The sequence below is a fragment of the Peromyscus eremicus genome, chromosome 20 (genome assembly GCF_949786415.1).
Source record: "Peromyscus eremicus chromosome 20, PerEre_H2_v1, whole genome shotgun sequence".
NCBI classification, from domain to species: Eukaryota; Metazoa; Chordata; class Mammalia; order Rodentia; family Cricetidae; genus Peromyscus; species Peromyscus eremicus.
This window is the reverse complement of record NC_081436.1, coordinates 1,249,256-1,274,967: the sequence shown is the minus strand read 5'-3', so window position 1 is coordinate 1,274,967 and position 25,712 is coordinate 1,249,256. Positions and strand designations below refer to the sequence as shown.

At 39.4% G+C, this 25,712-nt stretch overlaps 1 protein-coding gene across 1 annotated transcript in view; it reads left to right on the top strand.

The window, feature by feature from the left end:
- Positions 1–25,712, top strand: part of LOC131896337 (cyclic AMP-dependent transcription factor ATF-7) — a 108,277-nt gene that overhangs the window by 8,525 nt on the left and 74,040 nt on the right. The window contains exon 2 of the mRNA XM_059246938.1: positions 18,544–18,612. Within this exon, the coding sequence (XP_059102921.1) occupies positions 18,565–18,612 (48 nt within the window). The 5' untranslated portion in view covers positions 18,544–18,564. The remainder of the gene's footprint in view (positions 1–18,543; positions 18,613–25,712) is intronic.

Sequence of the window (25,712 nt, the reverse complement as noted above, 5' to 3'; positions counted from 1 at the left end):
GTAAGCTGGGGCTGGAGCTCAAATAGTTAAGAGCACTGACTACTCTTGGAGAGGACCCAGGTTCAATTCCCAGCACCCACATGGCAGCTCATAACTGTCTGTAAGTACAGTACCAGGGGACACAACAGCCTCCACAAGCAAAACAAACACCAATGCACATAAAAATAAATAAATAATTTTTAAAAAAGACAGAGAAAGCTTTGTAAGCTGACGTTTAGGAAAGGTTCCTAACTAAACCCAAGGTCAGTATACTAGTCTTATGAAATGTTGTATTTAGGACAAAACTCACTACAAATTTACAGTTCTGTTGCTTTTTCTCATCTTTTGGCAACTTCAACCCTACATGTTATCATATATTTGAAAGCAGACTTTGGAGAATTTTTTTTTCTCTTCAGTATTGCATTTCCTCCTAATAAGTGCCTTTTTATGAAACTCTAATAGAAGCCAAGATTTAGCTTAAAAAGCTAAAAGTTAGTTGTTGAGCTTGTGATTTGGGCCTCTGTGGTAACAATGTTCTTCCATAGTGTCTCCTAACAAAACCTAACTTTGAGGTGAATTGCTTGCTGTGATCTTTCTTTAGGTGCAGTGCTTCTTTCTGAGGTAGACAAATAAGGTTTATATGCTAGGCTGGTCAGATTTTATTTGGAATATATGATACAGCAGAAACAGTGCATTTTTTTTTTTCAGATTAAACAAAAAAAGAAAAGGCTGGGAATGTATCTCAGTAGAAGAACCCATTGCTTGGCATATACAAGGCCCCGATCTCTAGCACCAAAAAACGACCACCACCACCACAAGCCATCTTTTAAGAAGTTGTGTGTGCATGATGTATGTGTGTAAACATCAGATGCCCTCCTCTATGGCTCTTTGCCTTATTCCCTTCAGACAGAGCCTCACTGTACTAGGAGCTCACCAGCAAGCCTTGGGTATCTCCCTGTCTCTCCCTTCTCCCAGCTTAGTTTGTCTCCTCACCACTCTCTTCATATAGGAGTTACAGGCTCATGGCCATACCCAGCTTTTTGCCTGGGTGCCAAAGATCCAAACTTAGGTCCTCATGCTTAGGCAGTTTTTCTTTCTTTCTTCCTCCTCCTCCTCCTTCTTTTTCTTCTTTGTTTTTGTTTGTTTGTTTGTTTTTTTGAGACAGTGTTTCTCTGTGTAGCTTGGAGCCTGTCCTGGAACTCACTCTGTAGACCAGGCTGGCCTTGAACTCACAGAGATCCACCTGCCTCTGCCTCCCGAGTGCTGGGATCAAAGGTGTGCGCCACCACCACCTGACTAAAGATTTATTCTTTTATTTTATGTCCATTGGTGTTTTGCCTGCATGCATGTTTGTGTGGAGGTGCCAGGTCCCCTGGATCTGGAGTTACAGACAGTTGTGAGTTGCCACATAGGTGCTGGGAATTGAACCTAGGAGCAGCCAGTGCCCTTAACCAATGAGCCATCTTTCCAGTGTCTTCTTTAAAAAAAAAAAAAAAATATATATATATATATATATATATACATACATATATATGTATATATAATTTATTTAATTTTATTTTATGTGCATTGGTGTGAAGGTGTCATCTCTTGAAGTTGCAGACAGTTGTGAGCTGCCATGTGGGTGCTGAGAATTGAACCTGGGTCCTGTGGAAGAGCAGTCAGTGCTTTTAACCGCTGAGCCATGTCTTCAGCCCCCGATTATACAGTTCTTATCCACTGAAGCTTCTCCTTATTCTTTTTGGAACAAGAACGTGCTTGACTATATAAAATCAAGCTTTATTGAATAAAACATAGGGTTGCTAAAAATGGTTTTATGTTGAAACCAGATTTCCTGCCACTATTATTTATTAAACCATCAAACTGGAGTAATATTTCATTGGTTTTACTTTAATAAATTTCTGGTACTAACATAGATTCAATAACATCATTTTTATTTTTTTTTTTGTTTGTTTTTTGTTTTTTGTTTTTTCGAGACAGGGTTTCTCTGTGTAGCTTTGCGCCTTTCCTGGAACTCGCTTTGGAGACCAGGCTGGCCTCGAACTCACAGAGATCCGCCTGGCTCTGCCTCCCGAGTGCTGGGATTAAAGGCGTGCGCCACCACCGCCCGGCTAATAACATCATTTTTAATGAACTTACTTTTTAAAGTTTTGCTCAAGGAGTGGTTTGCTAATACTGTGTGAAACTTGTACATGCCAGTCAGTGAGTATTGGAATACCCCCAGATAGACCGTGTGCTACAAATGAGTGTGTAGACTTAGAGAATATTATTAGATCATTTTCTCTAGAACTTCTGATCTTCCCCGTAATTATCATTGTGCAATATTATGACTTTTTCCTACCCAGAACAAAACGTATTCTGAGGTCTTAAAGTCCAGGCCAGCACGATGGCTCAAGCCTGTAATTTTAGCCTGTAATTTTAACTCAGGAAACAGACAGGAAGAATTCTGTGGGTTTTGAGGCAGCCTGGGCTAGCTGTGTAGTGAGTGCAAAATCATCCTGTGTTACAGATTGGGACCTTGTCAAAAAAAAAGCCCCCCCCCCAAAAAAAAACCTCACAAAGGGCTAGAAAGATGGTAAGTGATTAAGAGCATTGGCTACACTTCCAGAATACCCAGGTTTGATTCCTAGCACCCACATGGCAACTTAAAACAATCTGTAACTCTAGTTTCAGGGGATCTGATGTCCTTTTTTGGCCTCTTGACACCAGGCACACATATAGTACACAAACATACATGTAGGAAAAACACCCACATGGGGCTAAAGAGATGGCTCATCAGTTAGGAGCACTTGCTCTTGCAGAGAACCTGGATTTGATTCCTAGCACTTGGGCTTACAACCAAATGTAACTCCAGTTTTAGGGGATCCAATGGGCCCCTCTGTACACCAGGAATACATATGGTATACATACATGCATGCAAAACTCACATACACTAAATAAATAGAAATTAAGAAAAACATATATACATAATAATAAATCTTTAAAAAAAAAAACCCTACATCTGGCAGTGGTGATGCATGCCTTTAATCTCAGCACTTGGGAAGCAGAGGCAGGTGGATCGCTATGAATTTGAAGCTGGCCTAGTCTACAGTGTGAGTTCCAGAACAGTCAGGGCTACACAGAAAAACCCTGTCTTAAAAAAACTAAAAAGAGCCGGGCGGTGGTGGCGCACGCCTTTAATCCCAGCACTTGGGAGGCAGAGCCAGGCGGATCTCTGTGAGTTCGAGGCCAGCCTGGACTACCAAGTGAGTTCCAGGAAAGGTGCAAAGCTACACAGAGAAACCCTGTCTCGAAAAACCAAAAAAAAAAAAAAAAAAAACTAAAAAGAAAACAAAACAAACAAAAAAAACTCTATACAACAAACAACCCCTACATAAAACAAACCAAAAACTGTTTTGTTTGTTGTGGTTTTTCAAGTCTGGGTTTCTCTGTGTAGTTTTGGTGCCTGTCCTGGAACTCACTGTGTAGACCAGACTGATCTCAAACTCACAGAGATCCACCTGCCTCTGCCTCCCAAGTGCTGGGATTAAAGGCGTGCGTCTGTTTGTTTTTTCTAAATCGTAAGAATTTTAAATTGGGGCTGGAGAGATGGCTCAGAGGTTAAGAGCACTGGTTACTCTTGCAGAGGTCCTGAGTTCAATTCCCAGCAACCACATGGTGGCTCACAACCATCTATAATGAGATCTGGTGCCCTCTTCTGGCGTGCAGGTATACATGCAGGCAGAACATTGTATACATAATAGATAAATAAATTTAAAAAAAAAAAAAAAAGAATTTTAAATTGGTCCTTAAAGATCAATATTTTGAGCCTGGCACAGTGGTCCATGCATATAATCCCAGCTACTTGGGAGGCTGATGCTTCAAGAAGAGCTGATGCTTCAAGAGGAATGGAAGTTCAAGACTAGTCTAGAAAATATAGCAAAACCCAGTCTAAAAAAAGGGAATGGAGGGAGGCATTAGGAATGTAGCTTAGTTGGTGGAGTGATGGTTTATCATGCTTAACAGCCCTGGGTTTGGTCTCCAACATGGAGTGGTAGTGATGCCTGTGATCTCAGGTGGTAGAGGCAGGTTTGAGGCCACCCTGGGCTTTGTAATGAATTTGAGGCCAGCATGGGATACATGACCCTGTCATGAACAGATAAACTACTAAATAATTAAAAAGGAAAAAAAAAATCTGTGTTGATCGTTGTTTTAGGGATCATACTTTATCTGAAAATGGGCAGCAAAATAAATTTTACTTGTTTAGTATTTATTTAAATAGGATCATGTTGTGGAGCCAGCTCAAGCTAGTCTGGAACCTCCTATGTATTCCAGGCTGGACTCTTCGATTGGGATCCTTCTGCTTTTGTCTCCCTAGTGCTGGGGTTAGTCATGTTCTACCATACCTGGACAGGACAAAGCTTCTGTATGGTTTTTATTTGTGTTTTGTGTGTATATGTGGTGTAATGTTTATGTTCCTATGTTTGGATATGTGCATATGGAGGTCAAAAGTCAATGTCCTTTATTGCCCTCCACTTTATATTTTGAGGAAGAATGTGTCTCACTGAAACTGGAGCTCGACAGTTGTCTAGACTGGCTGGCCAGTGAGCTCCAGGAATCTGTTGTCCCCAGTTACCCCTTCTCCCATGTTCCCAGAACTCTGGTTACAGACATGTACTGCCTCATCCTGCTTTTATGTGGGCACTGGGGATCTGCACTCAAGTCCACACGCTTGCCCAGCATGTACCTTACCAACTGAGCCATCTCCCCAGCCTCTTTGTTTTTGAGAAAGGATTTCACTATGTAGCCCAGTCTTGCATTGAACTTATGATCCTCTTGCCTCCACCTCCATTTAGGATTATAGGCTTGCGCCATCACACTTGGCTTTGTATTTCCTTTATTAACATTTTACCAGTTTCCAGGAATTCTTCTACTTCTCAATGCACATTGAGAGAACTAGAAGTATAGCTAAACAATGGGCACTTGCTGAGTATGCTTGAGACCCTGGGTTTGTACTTTAGCACTGAAAAAAAATTAGAAATTAAAACTGGGAGCTGGAGAGATGGCTTGGTGGTTTAGAGCACTAGTTCCTCTTCTGGCAGACCTGGGTTTGGTTTCCAGCACTAGCATGGTGGCTCACAACCATCTGTAACTCTAGGTCTAGGGGAGCTGATGCCCTCTTCTGGCTTCTGAAGGCACCAGGCATGCTCATGGTGCACTAAATGTACATGCAATCAAAATACCTATATGCATTAAAAAAAAAAAAAAGTCAAACCACATTTAAAAAAAACCCCAAACACTAAAATATACATTGAAATCAAAGATATGACCATATAACCCTGACTGGCCTGGAACTTACTATGTAGATAAAGATGGCCTTGAACTCAAAGAGATTTGCCTTTTTCTGCCTCCCAAGTGCTGGAATTAAAGTGTGTGCCACCACATCATGTTTATTTCTACTTTCACTTCTTGCTGTTATTTTTTAATTATTGTTACTACTATTTTTGAGACAGAGTCTCACTATATGGTCTGAAACTTGCTATTGCTATGTAGATTACATATGTGTCACCAGGCCCTGCTGTCATTTTAACGGGGTGTAGCCCTGCTCCCATTATCATTTCTGAGAATAGCTCAAAGTGGTTTCTTGAATCTTTTAAAATTCTAGTTAGGGCTAGAGAAATGGCTTGGAGGTTAAGAACACTGGTTCACAACCATCCGTAACACCGGTTCCAGGGAGTCCAGTGACCTCTTCTGGTCTTTGCAGATACTAAAGACACATGGTGCACAGACAAAATACTCATATACGTAAAATAAATGTGTTTTTAAAGATTAAATTTGAAAACTTAAAAAAACTAAAAAAAAAAACCTTGATTCAGGTTGTTGACTTTTATAAACTGCTTCCAGATCAGCTGTAAGCATCGGCTATGAATTATATAACTTCTGATTCAGCCTAGTTCTTGTGGGCATCTGTTTTCTGTCATTTGCTACAAAACTGTTTGGTCCACTTAGCTGGCTGTTGTTGAAACCTGCCCCTTCATGTCTGAAAACCAAATGCAGACATTAACTTAAACATTCTGTTGAGTCTGTCAGTACTGCACTACTCTTCTGTTTTAAAATTACATTTTAATTTAGTGTGTATGTGCCATGGCACAAGTGTGGAGGTCAAAGGACAGCTTGGGGGAATTCTCTTCTTCCACCATGCAGGTCCTGGGGATTGAACTCAGCTTGTCAGGCTTGGTGACAAGTACCATTTCCTGTTGAGCCTCCTTGGGAGACTTCTGTATTTTGTATAGCAGTGTATCTGCAACTTTTTTTTTTTTTGTTTTGTTTTGTTTTGTTTTGTCTCAGCACTGTCTGGTAAACTCTCAAAAGTTACTAATGGTTCTTCACTTGGGCATGGTGGTACATGCCTATAATGCCAGCACTTGGGAGACTGAGGCAAGATAAGCCTCAAGAACTAAAGGCTCTCAGTGATGGTGCATGCCTTAAATCCCAGCACTTGGGAGGCAGGCAGACAGATCTCAGGTTCCAGGCCAGCCTGGTGTACATAGTGAATTCTAGGACAGCCAGTACTACACAGAGAAGCCCTGTCTTGAAGAACACCATCTTCCAAAAAAAAAAAAAAAAAAAGAGCTGAAGGCTAGCATGGGATATGCAGTAAGTTCCAGGCCATCATGGGCTACAGAGTGAGACTTTGTCTTAGTCATGTCCCCGTCCCTGTCCCTGCCCTCCCCAAAAAAGAGTTATTGAGGATTTTAAACAACTTTGGCTTATCTGAATTAATATCTATTAATGTTTACCTTATTAGAGATTAAAATATAATTTTTAAAAATAATAGCAAACTCATTATAACAAAAATAATTGCATCTATATTGCCAGAAAAAAAAAATAAGGCTGGAGATGAAACTCAATAAAGTGCTTGCCTAGCATGCACTAGGCCCTAGGTTAGTTCCATAGCACTGCATAAACCAAGTTGATGGCATATACCTGTAATCTGCACTTGAGAGGTGCCAACCTGGGCTAGAGACTCTGTCTCAAAAAAAAAAAAAAGAAAAAAAAAAAAAGAAAAAGCTGGGCATGGTATCATACATCTTTAATTCCAGCACTTGGGAGGAAGGTGGATCTCTGTGAGTTCAAGGCTAGCCTGGTTTACATAGTGAATTCCAGGTCAGCCAGGGTTACATAGAGAGACCCTGTTTCCAAAAAAGGGGGTGAGGCAGAAGATGGTTCGACTGGTAAAGGTGCCTACCACAGAAGCTTGATGACCTGAGTTTGATTCCTGGTGCCCACATGGTAGAAGATTGTCCTCCCACCTCCACCTGCTGCTGTGGCAGATGCATATGCCATACACAAAAAGAAAAATCTAAGAGAGAACCTTCAAGTTGCTTTAATATCTAGCTTCACAGAAAACAGTGCATTCAGTCTGTTAAAGATATGTTGTTTTGCTTTAAGTATATGAATGACATGATCATACATTTGTGTGACAGAAAAAGGAAAGATTATTTTCGGGTAGTTGTAACCTCCTTTGATATGGTACCAAAGTCTAGAAACTGATTTCTTAAATTTCTTAAAAGTTACAGTGTGTGACCTGAGACCACTTTTGTGAACTTCTAATACTGTTACACTGAAATGGGTTGGTCTGTAAGTAGATCTTTTACTTCTAAGTAATTTTTTTTTTTTTTTACTTCCATGAGCCCTCTGAAAGGGTCTTGGAGATCTATAAGTGACCCTGGAGCCACTTGGAGAATTGCTGCCGTATGGATTTGAGAACATAGCTGCTTTCTAAATGGAAAAGTTAGAAGCTTTCCAACTTGCTTAATGATTCTCAAATGGTGGTCATCAGAATTTCCCAAAGTATTTTTTATTTTTATTCTAATGAGTTAATTTTTGTTTTTAGGTAGTCCCAGGCCATCCTCAAGTCCCCGTATGTAGTTGAGGATGAATTTGAACTTTCTGTTCCTCCTGCCTCCAACTCTCAGGGCTGTGCCACCACATCTGGTTTGTGGTTTTATGGGGATCAAATCCAGGGCTTTTGGTATGCTAGGCAAGCACTTTGCCAGTTGACTATCCCTGTTTCATTTTTTTTTTGGGGGGGGGGCGGGGGAGAGGGGGTGGAATTGGGTCTTTTTCAAGACAGGGTTTAATGAGCTAGGGCCCATCCTAATTAGCCACATTGAAATCATGTATGATTTTATTTTAATTTGTATGTTGTTGGTGATTGAATTCAGCACATTATAAGTGCTAGGCAAGTACAACTGAGTCACATTTCTCCACAACACTCCTCACTGTGTGTGTACATGTGAGAGAGACAGACAGACTCACCAGTTTTGGTTTTGGATATGAAGGTGTATTTATTATGATGCTGTGTATGTACATGCATTACTAGAGTGCATTTATGAAGGTCAGTGGACAACTTTGGGGAGTTGGTTCTCTGTGTTATGTGTTCTAGGGATTGAACTCAGGTTGTCAAACTTTGTGTTTTAGTTTAATTTCTGTTGCTGTGATAGATACTTTGACTGCAAGCAACTTAGGGGAAGATAACATAGTCACTCGTTGAGGTAAGTCAAGGCAGGAACTTGAAGGCAGGCCTGTTTGCTATTTCACAGAGCATTATCTCTAGTCAAGCAACTTACTTCACAGACAAAGAAGTGAAGCAGGAACCATGGAGAACACTGCTTGCTATCTGGCTTGCAGGTCAGCTTACACTCAGGTAATTTTCTTACACAGCTCAGGACTACTTGCCAAGGGATGATACAGCCCACAATGAGCTATTCAGTTAACAGTTGAGATAACCTCCACCCCAGACATACCCAAAAGCCATTCTGATCTATTCAATTCCTCAGTTAAAGCTGTCTTTTCAGATTTTTTTTAGGTTCTGTCCAGTTCACAGTTAAAACTAACCAGAATACCTGTCAAGTGCCTTTGCCCACAGAAGCATCTCATGAGCCCTGAAGTCTCACTTTGTAATGCAGGCTGGCCTCAAACTTTTAATTCTCCCGCCTCAGGTTCCCTCCTAAATGTTGGAATTGCCATGTAAGTTCTTGGGCTTCAGTGCTAAGAGCAATTCAGGAAGCCTAGGAATCTGTATTTCTTTACAAGGTGCCCAAGTGATTCTGCAAGGCTTTAAAAGCGATTGTGCTACTGTAACTTTATTTATCTAGTTATTTTTAGATTTATTTTATGTATGTGAGTATTTTCCCTGCATGTATATATGTGCGTCATGTGCATGTCTAGCTAGTGCCCATGGAGTTCAGAAAATGGTGTCATCTTATGGCACTGGAGTCACAGATGCTTGTGAGCCACTATGTGGGTGCTGGGAACCTAGGACCTCTGCAAGAGCAACAAATGCTCTTAACTGCTGAGCCATATTCCAGCCCCCTTAACCTTACAGAATAAAAACAAACATGTAATTATAAAATTTGGAAATTGAAACAAAAAGAAGTTAATACTTAGATAAATTATAAATGACTTAGTATTTATATATTAATAATTAACATAAATTCTGATATTCTCCCTAGTTAGAATATGTTATTTAAGCCGGGCGATGGTGGCGCACGCCTTTAGTCCCAGCACTCGGGAGGCAGAGGCAGGCGGATCTTTGTGAGTTCGAGGCCAGCCTGATCTACAGAGCGAGATCCAGGAAAGGCACAAAGCTACACAGAGAAACCCTGTCTCGAAAAAACAAAAACAAAAACAAACAAAAAGAATATGTTATTAAACCGTGTATTTTGGGATTGAATGACAAAGGTCAGACAATAAATATGGTAGACTTTGTGGCATGAGGTCTGTGTTATACTTAACTCTGCCATTCTAACACAAAAGTAGACATGGATGATATATTGATGAATAAGCACAGATATGTTCTAATATAATTTGTGGGAGGGGCTTCTAGGGATCAAATATAGAGCATTATGTAGGCTGGGCAATTTTCTACCACTAAGATATGTCCCCAGCTCTATGACTTTTTTATAGGCACTAAAATTGAATTTCATATAAATTTCATGTGTCATAAAACAGTCTTTCTGATTTTTCAACCATTTAAAAATTATTCTTGGCTTACAGGCCATACAAAGGTAGATGGCAAACTGAAATATTTGTTCCATGAGCTGAAATTTCCTGATATTTAATATATACTATAGCTGGATTTTGAATTTAAAAATCATTACAAGAAAATATTATGCTTAATCTTAAAGTGGAACATTAAGGTATCTGTTTCCTTATTCATAATTTTGATTTTTGCTGTTTCAGTTACCTCTGTCAACTGAGATTTGAATATATTAAGAAAATTCCAGAAATAATTCATTAATTTTAAATCACATGCTATTATTAATAGTGTGAGGAAATCTGTGCCTGTCCTACTCCATTCATGTTTAGGACCCTGGGATGTGAATTATCCCTTTGGTTACCCAGTCCTCAAACCCATATTGTATGCTGCCTGTTGGCCAGTCAGTAGCCTTAAATATTGTATTTACATTGCCATACTATTGCAATGTAAATGTAAATTTAAATTAAGTAAGCCTTATTTTACTTAATAATAGTCTCAAAGTGCAAGAGGTTTGAAAAAGCTGCAGCAGGACATTACCCACTGAGTGGGCTGAGGCCAAGGATGAAGCTCACTTGATAGAATACTTGCCTAGTAAGTCCTGGTTTCCATCCCCAGCACCACATCAAAGTACTCCGAAGGCAGAAGCAGGAGGATGAGAAGTTCAAGGTCATCCTTGGCTACATAGCAAATTTGAGGCCAGCCTGGGATACTTGAGACCTTGTCTCAAAAGAAAACTAAAGGCCAGGTGTGGTGGCGCACACCTTTGACTTTAATCCCCAGCACTCAAGGAAGAGTCAGGAACATATGGGTAGCCAAGACTGTAATGAGACCCTGTCTCAAAAACCAACCACTACCACCACCAGACATGCCCCACCTCGACCCTTGTACCCCCCTCCCAAAAAAAGAAACCCAATAAAAACATGGAAGAAAAGGCTGTCTCTGGTCCTCTGGCCATGCTGCAGAACATACAGAAAAGCAATGTATGCAGCATTTGGTGCTGTTATATATAGTTGGGCCTCCACTGTGAGTCTTGGAATCTTTTCCTATAAGGGAGAACTGTTGTATTTAATTTTCTTAATACTTCAAGGTGTTTGGTGGTAGTGGGGCATGATTGTTATCCTAGCACTTGGTGAGGCTGAGGTAGGAGTAACAAGAGTTTGAGCTGAGCCTGGGCTTCAGAGTAAGTCCAGACCAGCTTGGGCTACACAATGATACCCTGTCAAAAAAGAAAAGAAAGGAGGTAGAGAAAAAAAAAAAATCTAAGAACTTGTCCTCAAATTCATGTTTCTGGATATTCACTTTGTATACCAAGCATATAAGAAACCCGTGAGGTGCTACATTGATAAAATATACAATTCAGCTGTAAGTAGTTGTATACCATGCACGTTTTATATAACTTTCAGAAGGTATAAATAATTCTGTTCTTGTTTGGAGTGTGTGCAAACAAATAACTAGAATTCATACTAGCCTCAATATCTTTGTTCCTTATTTGCCAATTTCTTTTATAACTCTGCTTCCCCCCTTAGGAAAGAATTTCACAAAACCCTGATATAGGAAGGATGTGGTGGTGCAAGCCTGTAATCCCAGCGAATGGGAGGCAGAGACAGGACAGATTGCAAGTTTGGGGCCAAATGGGGAGACGCTGTCTCAAACAAATACAAGGCTGGGGAGATGCCTCATTTGGTGAAGTGCCCGCTGTGTACCTAGAAACTGAAAAGCCAGGCAAGGGGCACACATCTGTAACCTGGATGAGGGTGTCGGGGAGGACAGGGACAGAGGGAACTGGCAGATCCCTGGTGTTCACTGGCACTGAAATCTGGCTTACACACACACACACACACACACACACACACACACACACACACACGCACACACCCCACAAGAAGACATACACAACTGCCATACACATACATACATACAAATGCAAAACTTTTTTTTTTTTTTTTTTTTTTTTTTTGGTTTTTCGAGACAGGGTTTCTCTGTGTAGCTTTGCGCCTTTCCTGGAACTCACTTGGTAGCCCAGGCTGGCCTCGAACTCACGGAGATCCACCTGGCTCTGCCTCCCGAGTGCTGGGATTAAAGGCGTGCGCCACCACCGCCCGGCAAGTATGCAAAACTTTGATATGAAACAGTAAGGCTAATTTGTTTAAGATTGTAGTAGTATTTGTGATTTTACAACAAATTCTGGGTGATTTACCTACTAGTGAGATAATGTATAGTGAACTATGGCAGTGCTAACTAATACAGTGGAAAATTAACTTAGAATTAATAAGCTGAGATTCCAACTCCTGAATAATAATTTTACTGTCTGGTAAAACTTAAGTCTACTTTGTTTTTTGAGGTTCACATAACCTGCATTATAATTTCACAGTTTATATATGTTTACTGGAATCTTTTCCTTACGCGTTTTTCTAGATACCATGCAGACCATAGCATCAGTGAGTGTCCTTTTGGAGGATAAATTGTTGAGACTGGAGCTGGAAAGATGGTTCTGTGGGTAGAGAAACTTGCCACCAAGCCTAATAATCTGAGTTCTGTCCTCAGGACCCACGTGGAAGGAGGAGAGAACCTACTCCAAAAGTTGTCCTCTAACCACTCCACATGCATTGTGGCATATATATGTAATTTAAAAAAGACTGTTGAGACAGATTAAGAATGTCAGTGTTGTATGCTCTGTTTACTAACAGCTAAATTCTCTATTGTCTGAAACGTAGTATACTGTTGTATTTTTTCAGAGAACTGTTTGCATATATACTTTTCTGTATTAATATCATAAAGGAATGGAGGTGTAGAGTTGGAGCCTGTTTTAAAATTTCCATCTTGTTTAAAGCTAAACTAAATGGTGCTCACTCAGTACCTGTTAGGCTTAGTTTTAGCTCCCTTCATTCCCTTAGAGATGCATGTTAGGGACAGTTTCTAATCATTTCTTGTAGCTAGAATTTTCCTGCCTTGCCCACAGTCAGGACAAATCTCTCTCACCTGCCAGTCCCACAGCCTCTCAGACCCGACCAAGTAAACACAGAGACTTATGTTGCTTTCAAACTGTATGGCCGTGGCAGGCTTCTTGCTAACTGTTCTTACAGCTTAAATTAATCCATTTCTATAAATCTGTACCTTGCCACATGGCTCGTGGCTTACCGGCATCTTCACATGCTGTTTGTCATCGTGGCGGCTGGCAGTGTCTCTCTGACTCACTTCCCAGCTTTATTCTCCTTCTTGTCCCGCCTACACTTCCTGCCTAGCCAATGGCCAATCAGTGTTTTATTTATTGACTAATTAGCAACAATTTCTTATTAGTTATTACTATAAATAATATTTCTTGCCAGGGATTCTGAAAATGGGTAATAAAGGGAAGAGCTACCTGGAACTGCTTGGTTGATTTCTGTATGAAACTGGTAGTATATAATTTTAAACTTTTTTATGGTCCTTTTGAACTTATTTTTCCAGTTGAAACTGATGCTTTATAGAACTTTATATGACTCTTTAATTTACTCTTCAGTGCTTTAGAATCGTTTAAAAGGTAACAGATCTTTTTTCTTTTTAACTCAAAGACATACTTTTTACTCAGTCATGCAGATCAGCGTTCTTTTATTATTAGATTACATTATACATTTGTAATTTAATTTCTATTTCACTTATCATTATTATGTGTATGTATGATATGTGTTGAGGGGGCCCATGTGCCATGGTACACATGTGGAGGTCTGAGAACAACTATAAAGTTGGTTTTCTCCTTCTGCCTTTACATGGGTTCCAGGATTCAAACTCAAGTTTCAGGCTTGTATGGCAAGCAGTTTACCTGTTAGCCCATTTTTTTATTTATTAAAAGCAATTTCTGATCATTATAGACTTGGAATACTAATAGTACAAAGAAGAAAATAAAGTAATCTAGAATACAATTATCTTAGACATAGTGATTATTCATTTTTTTTTTTGGTTTTTTAAGACAGAGTTTCTCTGTGTAGCTTTGGAGCTGTCCTGGAACTCACTCTGTAGCCCAGGCTGGCCTCGAACTCACAGAGATCCGCCTGCCTCTGCCTCCCGAGTGCTGGGATTTAAGGTGTGTGCTACCACTGCCCGGCCTTCATTGGTTTTTTTAAAGAATTATTTATTTTATATATATGAATGTTTTCCCTGTGTGTATGTTTGTGTACCATGTGCATGCATGCCTAGTGCCTGAGGAGTTCTGAAGGTGTTAGACTATTGGAACTAGAGTTATGGATGGTTGTGAGGTACCATGTGGATGCTGGGACCTCTGCAAACAAGTCCCCATCCTTTATCTTTTTTTTTTTTTGGTTTTTCGAGACAGGGTTTCTCTGTGTAGCTTTGCGCCTTTCCTGGAACTCACTTGGTAGCCCAGGCTGGCCTCGAACTCACGGAGATCCGCCTGGCTCTGCCTCCCGAGTGCTGGGATTAAAGGCATGCGCCACCACCGCCCGGCTCTTTATCTTTTTTTAATCATTATTTTTTGCTTACTTCTTTCTATACATTTAGAATCACAATTCATATGAAATTTTATTTATCTAAATTTTTATTCATTTATTCATTTTGTGTGTATGTGTGAGTGCTGGCACTTGCATGTCACAGCACACCGTGGAAGTCCGAGTTCACCTTCAACCTTGTTGAGGCTGATTCTCTTCTGTTGTATAGGTGTCCTCCAGGTTAGTTGACCTTTGAGCTTCTGGTAGATTTTTCTATTACTGCTTTCCATCTTATGATAGGATGGGGTTATGGATGTGTGCCACCCCCCTCTTTTTACATGAGTTCTAGGGATTGAACTCAAGTTGTCAGGCTTGTGTGCCAAATACTTTTACCTGCTACAAGCCATCTCCCTGGCCCCATGATTTTATATTATTGTTTTTTATTTAATGAGCACTACTTTCTCATGTCATTAAATAGTTGTCAAAATGTTATTCTTAACATCTTCAATATAGTCTGTTGTAACGTAGTATCTTAATTTCAGCATTTAATTCCTATTCTTTGTTAGTCATAAATATTATCATGACAAACATTTTAGTATGTAAATATCCCAGCACCCATGTTGGGTGGCTTATAACTGTCCATTCCTCTACCTGCAGTGGGATCTAACACCTCTGGTCTCTGAGGACACCTGTACTAACATGCAAATACACACACACACACACACACACACACACACACACTATTATAAAAATTTAATTCTTTAAACCTTGGCTTTAAATTTTTTTTTTTTTTTTACTAACTTGTGTATTTGAGTATGGATGTCCATGGTGTGCATATGGTGGTCGGAGGACAACTTTCAGGAGTTGATTCTTTCCATCTACCTTTGGGTTTTATGGATTGAGTTCAGATTAAGTACTTCTACTTGTTGGACCATCTCACTGGCCCTAAACCTTGATTTTTCTTAATTAGTCTTCAGCATTCAGGTGAGTTTCACTTTTAGGCAAATCCTAATTGTATCGTTTACGCGTTTTGGTTGCTCTGAGTACATGAGCCTTTTTCCCTGTAGACCTGGGCATCTAAGGACAGCCTTTTAATGCATCTTTGTTTTCTTGTCTTAAGCATCTCACTTACTCTTGGTAGTATCTCTCAGTTTGTATATTCCTCTCATCATTTAACATTTAGTCCTATAAAGTTCTTACATTTCATCCTAAAAAATAGATCAGGAAGGAGACAATACACTGTGAGTGTCATGCCTAGACACGTGATCTGCTTGTCAATCGGTAGAATTACAGATGAGCTGTGAGTTAAGTTCACATTGAGTGGCAGCAGCATCATTCAAGATTTCACTTTTTGTCCCCATCTGTTCATACTATAGAAATGTGTTGGTTTTTTTTGTCATATAGAAATAACCAAAAGCATTCTTTGCATGTCACAACTGATGTAGCAGATGGAGAATGAAGGAAAAATTAAAAAGGTGTGAGTGGAAATTTTTAAATGGGGAGAGAGATTATTATTGTTAAATATTTAAATTTTCTTGAATGCAAAAATGATGGAAATGACAAGGGACCTGAGAATAGGAGATGATTTAAGAATAACTAGGCATTTAAAGAAAGACTTCTTCCTCCCATTGTGATCTCTGTTTGGTAAAAATGGTAAAACAAAGGCTTACAAATTGGGACAGAAGCAGGAAATCCTATTAGTGGCTGCCAGTTTAACATTCAAGACCAAAGAAAAGCTTACTTCTGTTAGATTTTAGTGCTTTTTTTCCCAAAGTCTTTCTTTTTCTTTTTTAGCAAGGCACAATTTTGTTTTTATACAATTCTTAATAAATGTTCCAAATTATAATCATCCTCATTTTTTGAAGGTTTGAAATTTGTGGCTTGATGAAAATTGTTCCAGAATTTATGTAATCACTTTCTACTCCCCTACCTTACCAGAAAGAACCTTTTCCTTCTAATAATCAATAAAGGAGAAAATTTAGCTCCAAGTACCAGAATCAATATAAAAGTAAGGACTTCTGCCTAATTCTTTTGTCCATTTCTACCTTGATGGAAGTAGACACAAGGAACCCTTCAAGCCAAGTTCTGATCTGTGGTTATGTTAGGAAAACAAGCTCTGGAGGTAGGAGTGAAATTATCTACAGCACAGCAGTTAGGGATTCCCATATAGCAGTGATTTGCTTTCCAAAGATGATCTGCATTTTCAACCATAATGACCATAGTTTTTATATTTATTTGCTTTTATTTACTTATTTTTTGATAATGTGTTATTGTTCTAGAAAGTACTAAAAAATAATTTATTTGGGTTTTTTTTTTTTTTTAAATGTGTTTAAAACAAACCAACCAACCAGAAAAACCTTGTTGTCCTGGGGCTATGTGAGGAAGAATGAAGCTCTCATTTCCCAGTACCCAATCATCGGCTTGAGCTGGCCTCTCCTAGGAGCAGAATTTATTGAAGCAATTTATCCTGGCTAAATGTGATATAAATCTGTGTATACGTATGTACATACAGAGTCTATTCCATTACAGCAGGACTGAAGCATCAGTTTCCTTCATAGTTAGACCATGTTCCTATCACATTGAAAGATGACCAAGCAGCCCCTTCTATTTTATGGGGCACCTCACACTTTTAAACACCGATTAGTTGTGGAATTACTGATTAGACAACCAGAAATACTGGTTTCTAACCCAAAAGTAATTCCTAAGAGAATAGGAAAGATATTACCTTATTGCCCTCTATTTTAAGCCTGGTTTTCTGTTAGTAGATTCATTCTAACATGTTAGCATTTTATTTTAATGCAGGCCTGACTGAGATTGACCTGACATTTTGGTTTATCTCCAGTATGAAATGTGAGATTTGGTTACAGTTCTGAAGTTATTTCCAGATGTAGTTCAACAATCATCCCTCACTGATCTTCCCTTGTCTACATTTTTTTATTTATTGTTCTGTGTTGTGGATAGTTGTGTGAAATGTCCTTAGAACCTTGTTCTATAAGAGTACTTTTATCCTTCCTCCCACTTTTCTCTTTGACCCTTCCAAAGTATTGTTTATATATTTTCGGGATATTTTTACTGTGATTTGCATTTCTAGTCATTATTCATCTCTGCCTGGTTTTTATTCTTAGTTGGATATGAGAAATTTCCCCGACACATTCAGATTGCATTTGTTGTTTGACAAAGAATTTTGATAGACAGTTCAAGAGATTAGCTTTAGTCGTTTAAAAAAACAGTGTAAATTCTGTTAAATTCTTCAGAGAAATAGAGGGGATGGATGGTGGTGCCTTTAAGTACATTTCTTTTATCCCCTGCAGCAGCACACATCTGTTGGCTGCAACAGAGCAGCCCAAGAACTCTGGCTGAGAGCAGCACAAACAGCCGGAACATATTCACCCAGTAAACCCCCAAAGAGTCGACATTTGTTTTATTGCTGCTTTTAAAAACCTAGCCATAAATAGAATCAGAGGGGGGAAGGGCACTGATATTTCTTCATTTGCCACAGACGATTGGTGGGGGGAGGAAGAGGAGGCTCCCAGTGGGGAGGGGAAGTTTTTATTTTTATTTTTTTATTAATGAAAATAATTTCCCATGTAGTCCAATAGGATGGGTGCTTTGTTTTCTTTGGCAATAATCTGGGATAAACGACCCTTGCCAACAGTCTCATAGTTTATACACCAGGGAGCCAGATTATAGCCCTGTAAAATGGAGCACCCCTCCTATAATCCCTTAATTAATTAAATGACAAATTTTGGTCTTCTCTAGTTCAGAAATATGGCTTCCGCATCGAGCGTTCGGTGAATTTATTGACACAGAGAGCCGCACTGGTTGTAATTCAGTAGACTGGAGAAATGTGTTATATACTGTAACAGAAAGAGGGAAAACCCAGCAAAGGCTTAAAATTCCTCGACTATTTGAGTCTGAATTTTCCTAATTAAAAGTTTCAATTGAGGCACAGTAGATCATATGCCACCTGTCTAATGATTCTCCCCAAAGTAGCCTGTGTTTACAGCTTTGATAGATGGCATTCTTGGAACACCTGTTTCTAGGCTTGATATTTTTGAAGCCCATTTTTTTCTCCAGCGTATTTAACATAACTTTTCCCCTACTCCTTCCCCCCCTCAGCTCTGCTCTGCTTTATGAAATATGGGAGACGACAGACCGTTTGTGTGCAATGCCCCGGGCTGTGGACAGGTACGTTTACAATATACTTTATTGTGAATGTCTTGTTGTGAATCAAAGTGGCTGTTTTATCACTAAGGCAAAGAGTTTAAAGCTGGTATTTTACGTGATCACTGGAGGTAATCAGATCAGAGGATTTGCAGTGTGTAAATCCAAGTTATGAGGAAGTGTAGGCACTCCACCGTAATGAAATCTGCCTTGCTTTCTTCCATCTTGTTATTCTACTGATGTTTGTTTTCCAACACACAGTGTTAAAGAATACGTGTTACTTGCTCTTCCTTTCTAAAGCTATCCATCTAAACACAAAGCAGGTTTAAAAATATCTTCTTCTTGACCTTCAGGATATATAAAAGTCTGCTTAACATATTTAGACAGTCAGCTAAAAAGGTTTCCATTTATTGTAAGCCTCCAATTCCTGAGTCTCTGTGGATTTCTCAAATAGGAAACAGAAATGTTTCTTTTGATTGCTGATCAGAAAAGTCGAGTTAACAGCTAAGGCAGGTGTCAGTCCACCAGGAACAGACAAACCCACCATAGACTGGAGACTCATCCAGCAGTATCCTCAAACGTGTCCGTCTGACACCATCACATGTGTTGTTCTGTAGGTCAGCTCCTACCTAATTGTTTGCATGTGTGTGCTTCCTATGTCAGGTGTGTTTCATACACTTCTTATAAAGTAATTCTGTTGAAATTGCCTTGTTTTTCATTTTGTATATTAACTTTTTCCCCTAGATCTTTTTCTAATGCTTCTACAAATGATGAAAAAATGGATAAAAGTTTTATTTGCCTTCATTTTGTAGAATCTCTACTATATTCAGTTAGGAATATGTCATGTAACTGTCCAGTGACACTTACTGGTGGTATATGAGATCACAGACCGGTTTCATTACACATTGTAAATACTTAAAAAAAAGCTTTAAAAAAAAAAAAAAAGAGCTAAGTCCTAAGCATTTCTAAGAATTGGGATTTGAGAGGTAGATGAGATGAGAGGTAGATGAGATGGCTGTGACTCCTGCAGCTGATACATAGTAATCCCCTGTACTATTTGAAAAATCTGAATTTTGGGTGAGTTTATTTTCCTCATATGTGACTTTTTTTTTTAAGACAAAATCTCACTGTGTAGCCCCGGCTGCCCTGGAACTCTCTATGTAGACCAGGGCGGCCTCAAATTCACAAAGATCTACATTAAAGGTGTGTGCCGCCATTCCTGGCCAGCCCAGGCTACATGAGACCTTGCCTCACAAACAAAAAAAAAATTTTTGTGATCCAGACATGAGGGTGCACACTTTTAATAACAGCACTCAGAGGCAGAGAAAAAAAGTGATCTTTTAAGGGTGAGACCAAAATGGTTGAAAGGATAAAAGTATTTGCTGAACAAACTGACAATCTAAATTTATATCGGATTCCATGGGGAAGGGTGAAAAGAAAGAGTGGAGTCTTGAAATTATCCTCTGACCTCCACATGTGCACTCTGGCATGTGTACACCTGCACTTACACACATATCATACACACACACACACACACACACACACACACACACTACTAATAAATAAAAATAAAAAATTTAAAAAGCTTTAAAATGCCTGATGTCATGGCTCATTCCTTTATTCCCAGTACTTGTGAGGCTGAGGCAGGCAGATCTCTGAGTTCGAGGCCAGCCTGGTCTACATAGCAAGTTCCAAGACAACCAGAGTTACACAGAGAAACCCTGTATCAAAAAAAAAAAAAAAAAAAAGGAAAATAGTAAGGACTTTTTACTTTGGTTTCTCTGTTTTGTTGGGCTTTGTTTGTGAGCCTTTTCCCACATTTACAAATTGTGTGTCGATTTTTTTGATTCACTGTAAAGTCTTTAGATTTGGATAGCTTTTCCCCCTAGTGGGAAGTTCTCTAGTTATAGTTAGTCCTTTCTTTATATTTCTTCTGAGATCTGGTAACAAATAGCTCCAGAATAGGATTTCAGCAGATACATGTGATCACCTCATGCTATGTGAAATAGAGAAAGTGTGGCAAAAGATGCAAATTTGGTAAAGCAAACTACCATTTGGCATGCCATTGAACTTCCTTAAATCTTGAGAACAGTTTCATTTTGGAACTCCCCAGAGGACTTTAAGTTACTTGTAATCTACTTGTTATTGACTCAAATTATTTATTCCAAGTTTAGTAGAAACAAAAAGTCTATGTAAATCCCAGGAAGAAACTGTGATAATCTTAGAGAAGTCTCAAAAAACAGTAGTAAGGAGAAAGAGTTGGCTCAGAAGTTAAGAGCACTGTTGATCTTGCAGAGGACCTAGGTTTGATTCTGAGCATCTATATGGCAGCTCACAAACACGTGTAACTCCAATTCCAGGGGATCCAACACCCTCTTCTGACCTTCATGGAAACTGCATGTACACAGAGCACAGGCATACATGCATACAAAACATGCATGCATATAAGAAACAAACAAACGAAAACCTTTTTTATTGTGGGGTTGGAGGTTTAGCTCAACAGAGCTAAATGTGCACGAATTTGTGCAAGGCTCTAGGTTCAATCTTCAGCTCTGGGAAAAAAAGCAAAGAGAACTAAAGGAGTTCTACTTTGTTTCTGTATCTGTTCCTTGTGCAGACTCTACCATATACATCTTTAATCTCAGAAATCACCATGTAGTTTAATATTAAGGGAAGGTGAAAGGAAAATTTACCTAAAATAGACTAGTAGATTATACCCTCCACTATATAATCAAAACCACCAGCCTTTCAATGGATACATAAACATGTTTTGGTTGCTAGGTTTTTAATGGCTGTTATTTTTGGATTGTGTTCATGATCTACTTCCCAACAGCCTGATGTGACACAGCTGAATTCTAAATACACTACATGTACTTAAAAAAAAATGGCTACTGAAGATTGTGCTGTCTGCATTCCTGTGTAAAAAGACAGATGATAAGATTTTTAGTCCCCTTATTCCTATTGGCCTATTGAGACTGTTTCTTCTGAGGCCTCATCACCCTCATGAAGAACTTGGGGAAAACAATATTCTTGCTAAAACCTCTCTATGGAATGTGGTGCAAGCAGTCATTAATAGAACTGAGCTGCCTCCTGAGAATGGGTTAGTGTGGTTAAGGCAACAATCCCCCAGATACCCCTTTGACAGAGGCCTAGTTGAATGGAGTTGTGTGGGCTTTTGAAGCAATTATGAGGTAGTATCTATTTAAGAGCCCTGTGCACTTAAACATACCTGTAATCCCAGCCATTATACTAAGGAAAGAGGATCACAAGTTCAAGGACAACCTAAGCAACTTTCTAAGAACCTGTCTCAAAAACTAAAAGCCCTCAGATGATGTAGCTCTGTGTTGGAGTGCTTGCCTAGTGTTTTGTTTGTTTGTTTTGGTTTTTTTTGTTTGTTTGTTTTGTTTTTTGGTTTTTCAAGACAGGGTTTCTCTGTGTAGTTTTGGTGCCTGTCCTGGATCTCACTCTGTAGACCAGGCTTAAACTCACAGAGATCCACCTGGCTCTGCCTCCTGAGTGCTGGGATTAAAGGCGTGCGCCACCGCCGCTCGGCCGCCTAGTGTTCTTGAGACCCTAGTTTAGGGGCTGGAGAAATGGTTCGGGAGTTAAGAGCATGTACTTCTCTTGCAGAGGACCTGAGTTTGGTTCCCAGCACCCACATGGTGGCTCACAAGCACTTCTAAGTCCAACTCTAGGGAATTTAACATATTCATATACATATATATGCATGTAAATTAAATTAAATCTTTTTGTTTGTTTGTTTTGAGACAGGGTTTCTTTCTCTGTGTAACCCTGGCTGTCCTGGAACTCACTCTGTAGATCAGGCCGGCCTCGAACTCAAAGATCCGCTTGCCTCTGCCGCCTGAGTTCTGAGATTAAAGGCATGTGTCACCACTGCCTGACTAAATCTTAAAAAAAACTATGAAAAAAAAATGAGACCCTGGTTCAATCCCCAACACAGAAAAAAAGAAAAGAAACTTCTGTTTAAAAACACTCTAATTAGTCAGGTAGTATTGGTGCATGCCTTTAATCCCAGCACTTGGGAGGCAGAGCCAGGAACATCTCTGTGAGTTTGAGGCCAGCCTGGACTACAGAATGAAATACAGGACAGACACCAAAACTTCACAGAGAAACCCTGTCTCAAAAACAAACAAACAAACAAAAATGTGGGTCTTCATTATATTGCCCAGGCTAATCTAAAACTTCTGGGCTCAAGTGATCTTCTTGCCTTGGCCTCCCAAGTAGCTGGGAGTACATTTATATACCATCATATCCTGCTTATTTCCTGCAAGTTTTTAATATTTTGGGGTGTTACTTTTACTTCAAAGTCTATAATAAATCCAATAGAATGGAAGCAACTATTCATACTAGGTCATTGTCAGAAATCCTGAATTTGAGATGTTATTTCATGTGCGAATAGATAACTTACTTTGGGTTGCTTCTGCCCATTTTGGGGTGTGTGTGTGTGTGTGTGTGTGTGTGTGTAAGTTGTGTATATATATGTGTGTGTGTGCATGCATGTGTGTATATTTGCATGTAGAGGCAAGAGATCAGCCTTGGGTGTCATTCATCAGGATCCATGATCCATCTTGTTTTATTGATAATTTCATAATACATGTACTGTGTTTTGATCAAATCTGTCCTTCATTTCCCTTCCCTTCATTTCCTTCTCTGCCCCCCTTTCCCTTCTAACTTCAAGTGCCCCCTTTCCCCCCCCCCCCGCCCCCGCCCCCTTAAATCCACTGAATCTGCTTACTTACTGCTCTCTGTGTTCTTGGGTGTAGAACCATCTACTAGAGCACAGGTAGCCTTTCAGGGCCACATTCCCCAAACACTGATTCTCAACCCCGACAGCTGTCAGTTGCCAATAGCTCCTCAGCGAGGGGTGGAACTTGATGAGTCCCTCCCTGTCCAGGCTGGAGCGGTAGGTAGCTTAATCCTGTGCAGATCTTAAGCCTGCAGTGTGTGTTCAACAGCTTGATGCAGGATCTCTCACTGGGACCTAGAGCTTGCTGGTTAGGCCAGACTGGCTAGCTGAGCAGAAAACCTAGGAATCTGCATTTCTCTGGTTCCTCAGCTCTGGAATTACAAGTAAGAGCCACCACACCTGGCTCTTCATATGGGTGCTGGGGATCAAACTCAGAACCTCATGCCATCATGACAAGTACTTTACCAATGGAGCTGTCTCCCCAACTTTCATTCCCAAGGGATCAACAGATTTGTACTGTTATGTCACCCTCTCAAAAATGTATGCTGGTTTACAGAACAAATTATGCAGATTTAAGTAGAATTTCTGGATATCGTCATCAAGTCTACAAGTAGAAGCTGGCCATATCTGTTTATTGTGTAGGTTGTTTCTGAAGAAGAGGACACTTCCACTGAGGACAGTATTTCATTGTCAACCACCGAGGAAAGTTTCTGTTGTAACTATGCTTATCAGTCCTGTCCTTAAGGGAAATGAACATTTCTTTGTCCATTGTGACCCCAGGTATCTACTCTCAAGATCTTCTTTTCTCCTAGAGTACACAGACCTCCAGGGCCTCAGTTGTATAGAAAGTTTGAGATCAGCCTGGGTTAAATGAGAGCTCATCTTGAAGGAAAAAAAAAAAAAAGTAACAGTGGCATCCCAGTTGTAGCGGGATTGAGGGCAGCTTCTTGTACCTCCATATCTTGTCATAGCAGGAGTGATGTTTATGGTGTTGTAGTCCTGGCTTCACTTGGCATTTAACCAGCCTCCAAAGCTGTTTATTGCTTTGTGTCCTTTGCCTCCATGAGCATTATCCCTTAAATCTCTATTGCTCTGTAATAGATGAGGCAACAAATAGCTCCTGTGATTGGTTAAATGCTGGCATGCTACAGAGGTATATGTTTTATTGTCTATATAACACAAGTCTATAGAGATTATTTCTATTATCCTAGCTTCCCCATTAAAAGGGCCATACTGGTACTATGAAACTCCAGATCTTTCATCCTATGTCCCTTTGGCAAGTTTCCCTGTTATCTGGCGTAAACACAAAAGAAAAGCAAAGTAGAATGACTTGATGTTGATTACTCATGCTTTACGTTAGGGAGCAAATAACCAGGAAAGAAATGGATCAGGTAGTCAAATGCCATTGTGGTGGTGTATGCTGTGTTTACATGCTACGACAGGTGAAGGCAGTTTCAGGCAAACAAATAAGCTTTTTTCCTTACTCCCTGCTAAGAGTTTTTTAAAAACTCAAATTTTCATTTAATAATTCATATTTCATTCAATAATTCATCTAGTTCCCATCTGGTAAGAGTGACTGCATGCTGTCATGCAGCTGAAAATATACTGCATTATGCACAATTAGGCCAAGTGTTAACCTTATTTTTTGTAAAATGTTGATTTTATAATAACTTCCAGTCCGCTTTGAGAATTCTGTGGTTTTATGTAACTTGTAATGGAACTAGGGCACAGTTATATATTATATACATAAATTGGGACTAGGATTTAAAAAATGTCCAGAGGTGTTAAGAACAAGGAATTAAACTCAGGTTTCTTAATGTCAGATCTGATCTCTTGACACTTGCCTTAAACACATGTGATTGGTTAATTTAGCTCTTTGTGTTATTTATTCTGTTTATTAAAAGAATATATTAAAGCGTCCTTGCTTTAGCCTGTTCCCCCACCAAACAAACAAACAAAAAACAAAAGATTGCTATAGGCATCTAATTGTAGCTATAATGAGGAAATTAAAGTGAAATTTTCATTTATTCACTCTTGTTTTTCCTGCATACAACTGAATATTACAAAATGGGAGTGTTGGAATTATTCTCAGCATATTCCTGGTAGAATAAAATAAAATAAAGTCCTGTATCTTCTTATCTCAATAGTTCTTTCCAAGCTTAAACTCCTCCCCAACAACCATTTATTTTACTATTTGTTTATTTATTACTTTTTTAACAAACTGGATCTGATAGTCTCTTCCTTCACCATTGCAAAACCACATATACCTAGGTTTTTGACTGGTAGGATACTGTCACTATATGGAACTCATTGTTCTTTAATCAAATAATATTCCAGCTAATTTGTCAGATTAAAAAAGAAAAAGCTGGTGTTTTTCTCTCTTTCTGGTTAATGCATTTCTAACGCATATTGACTT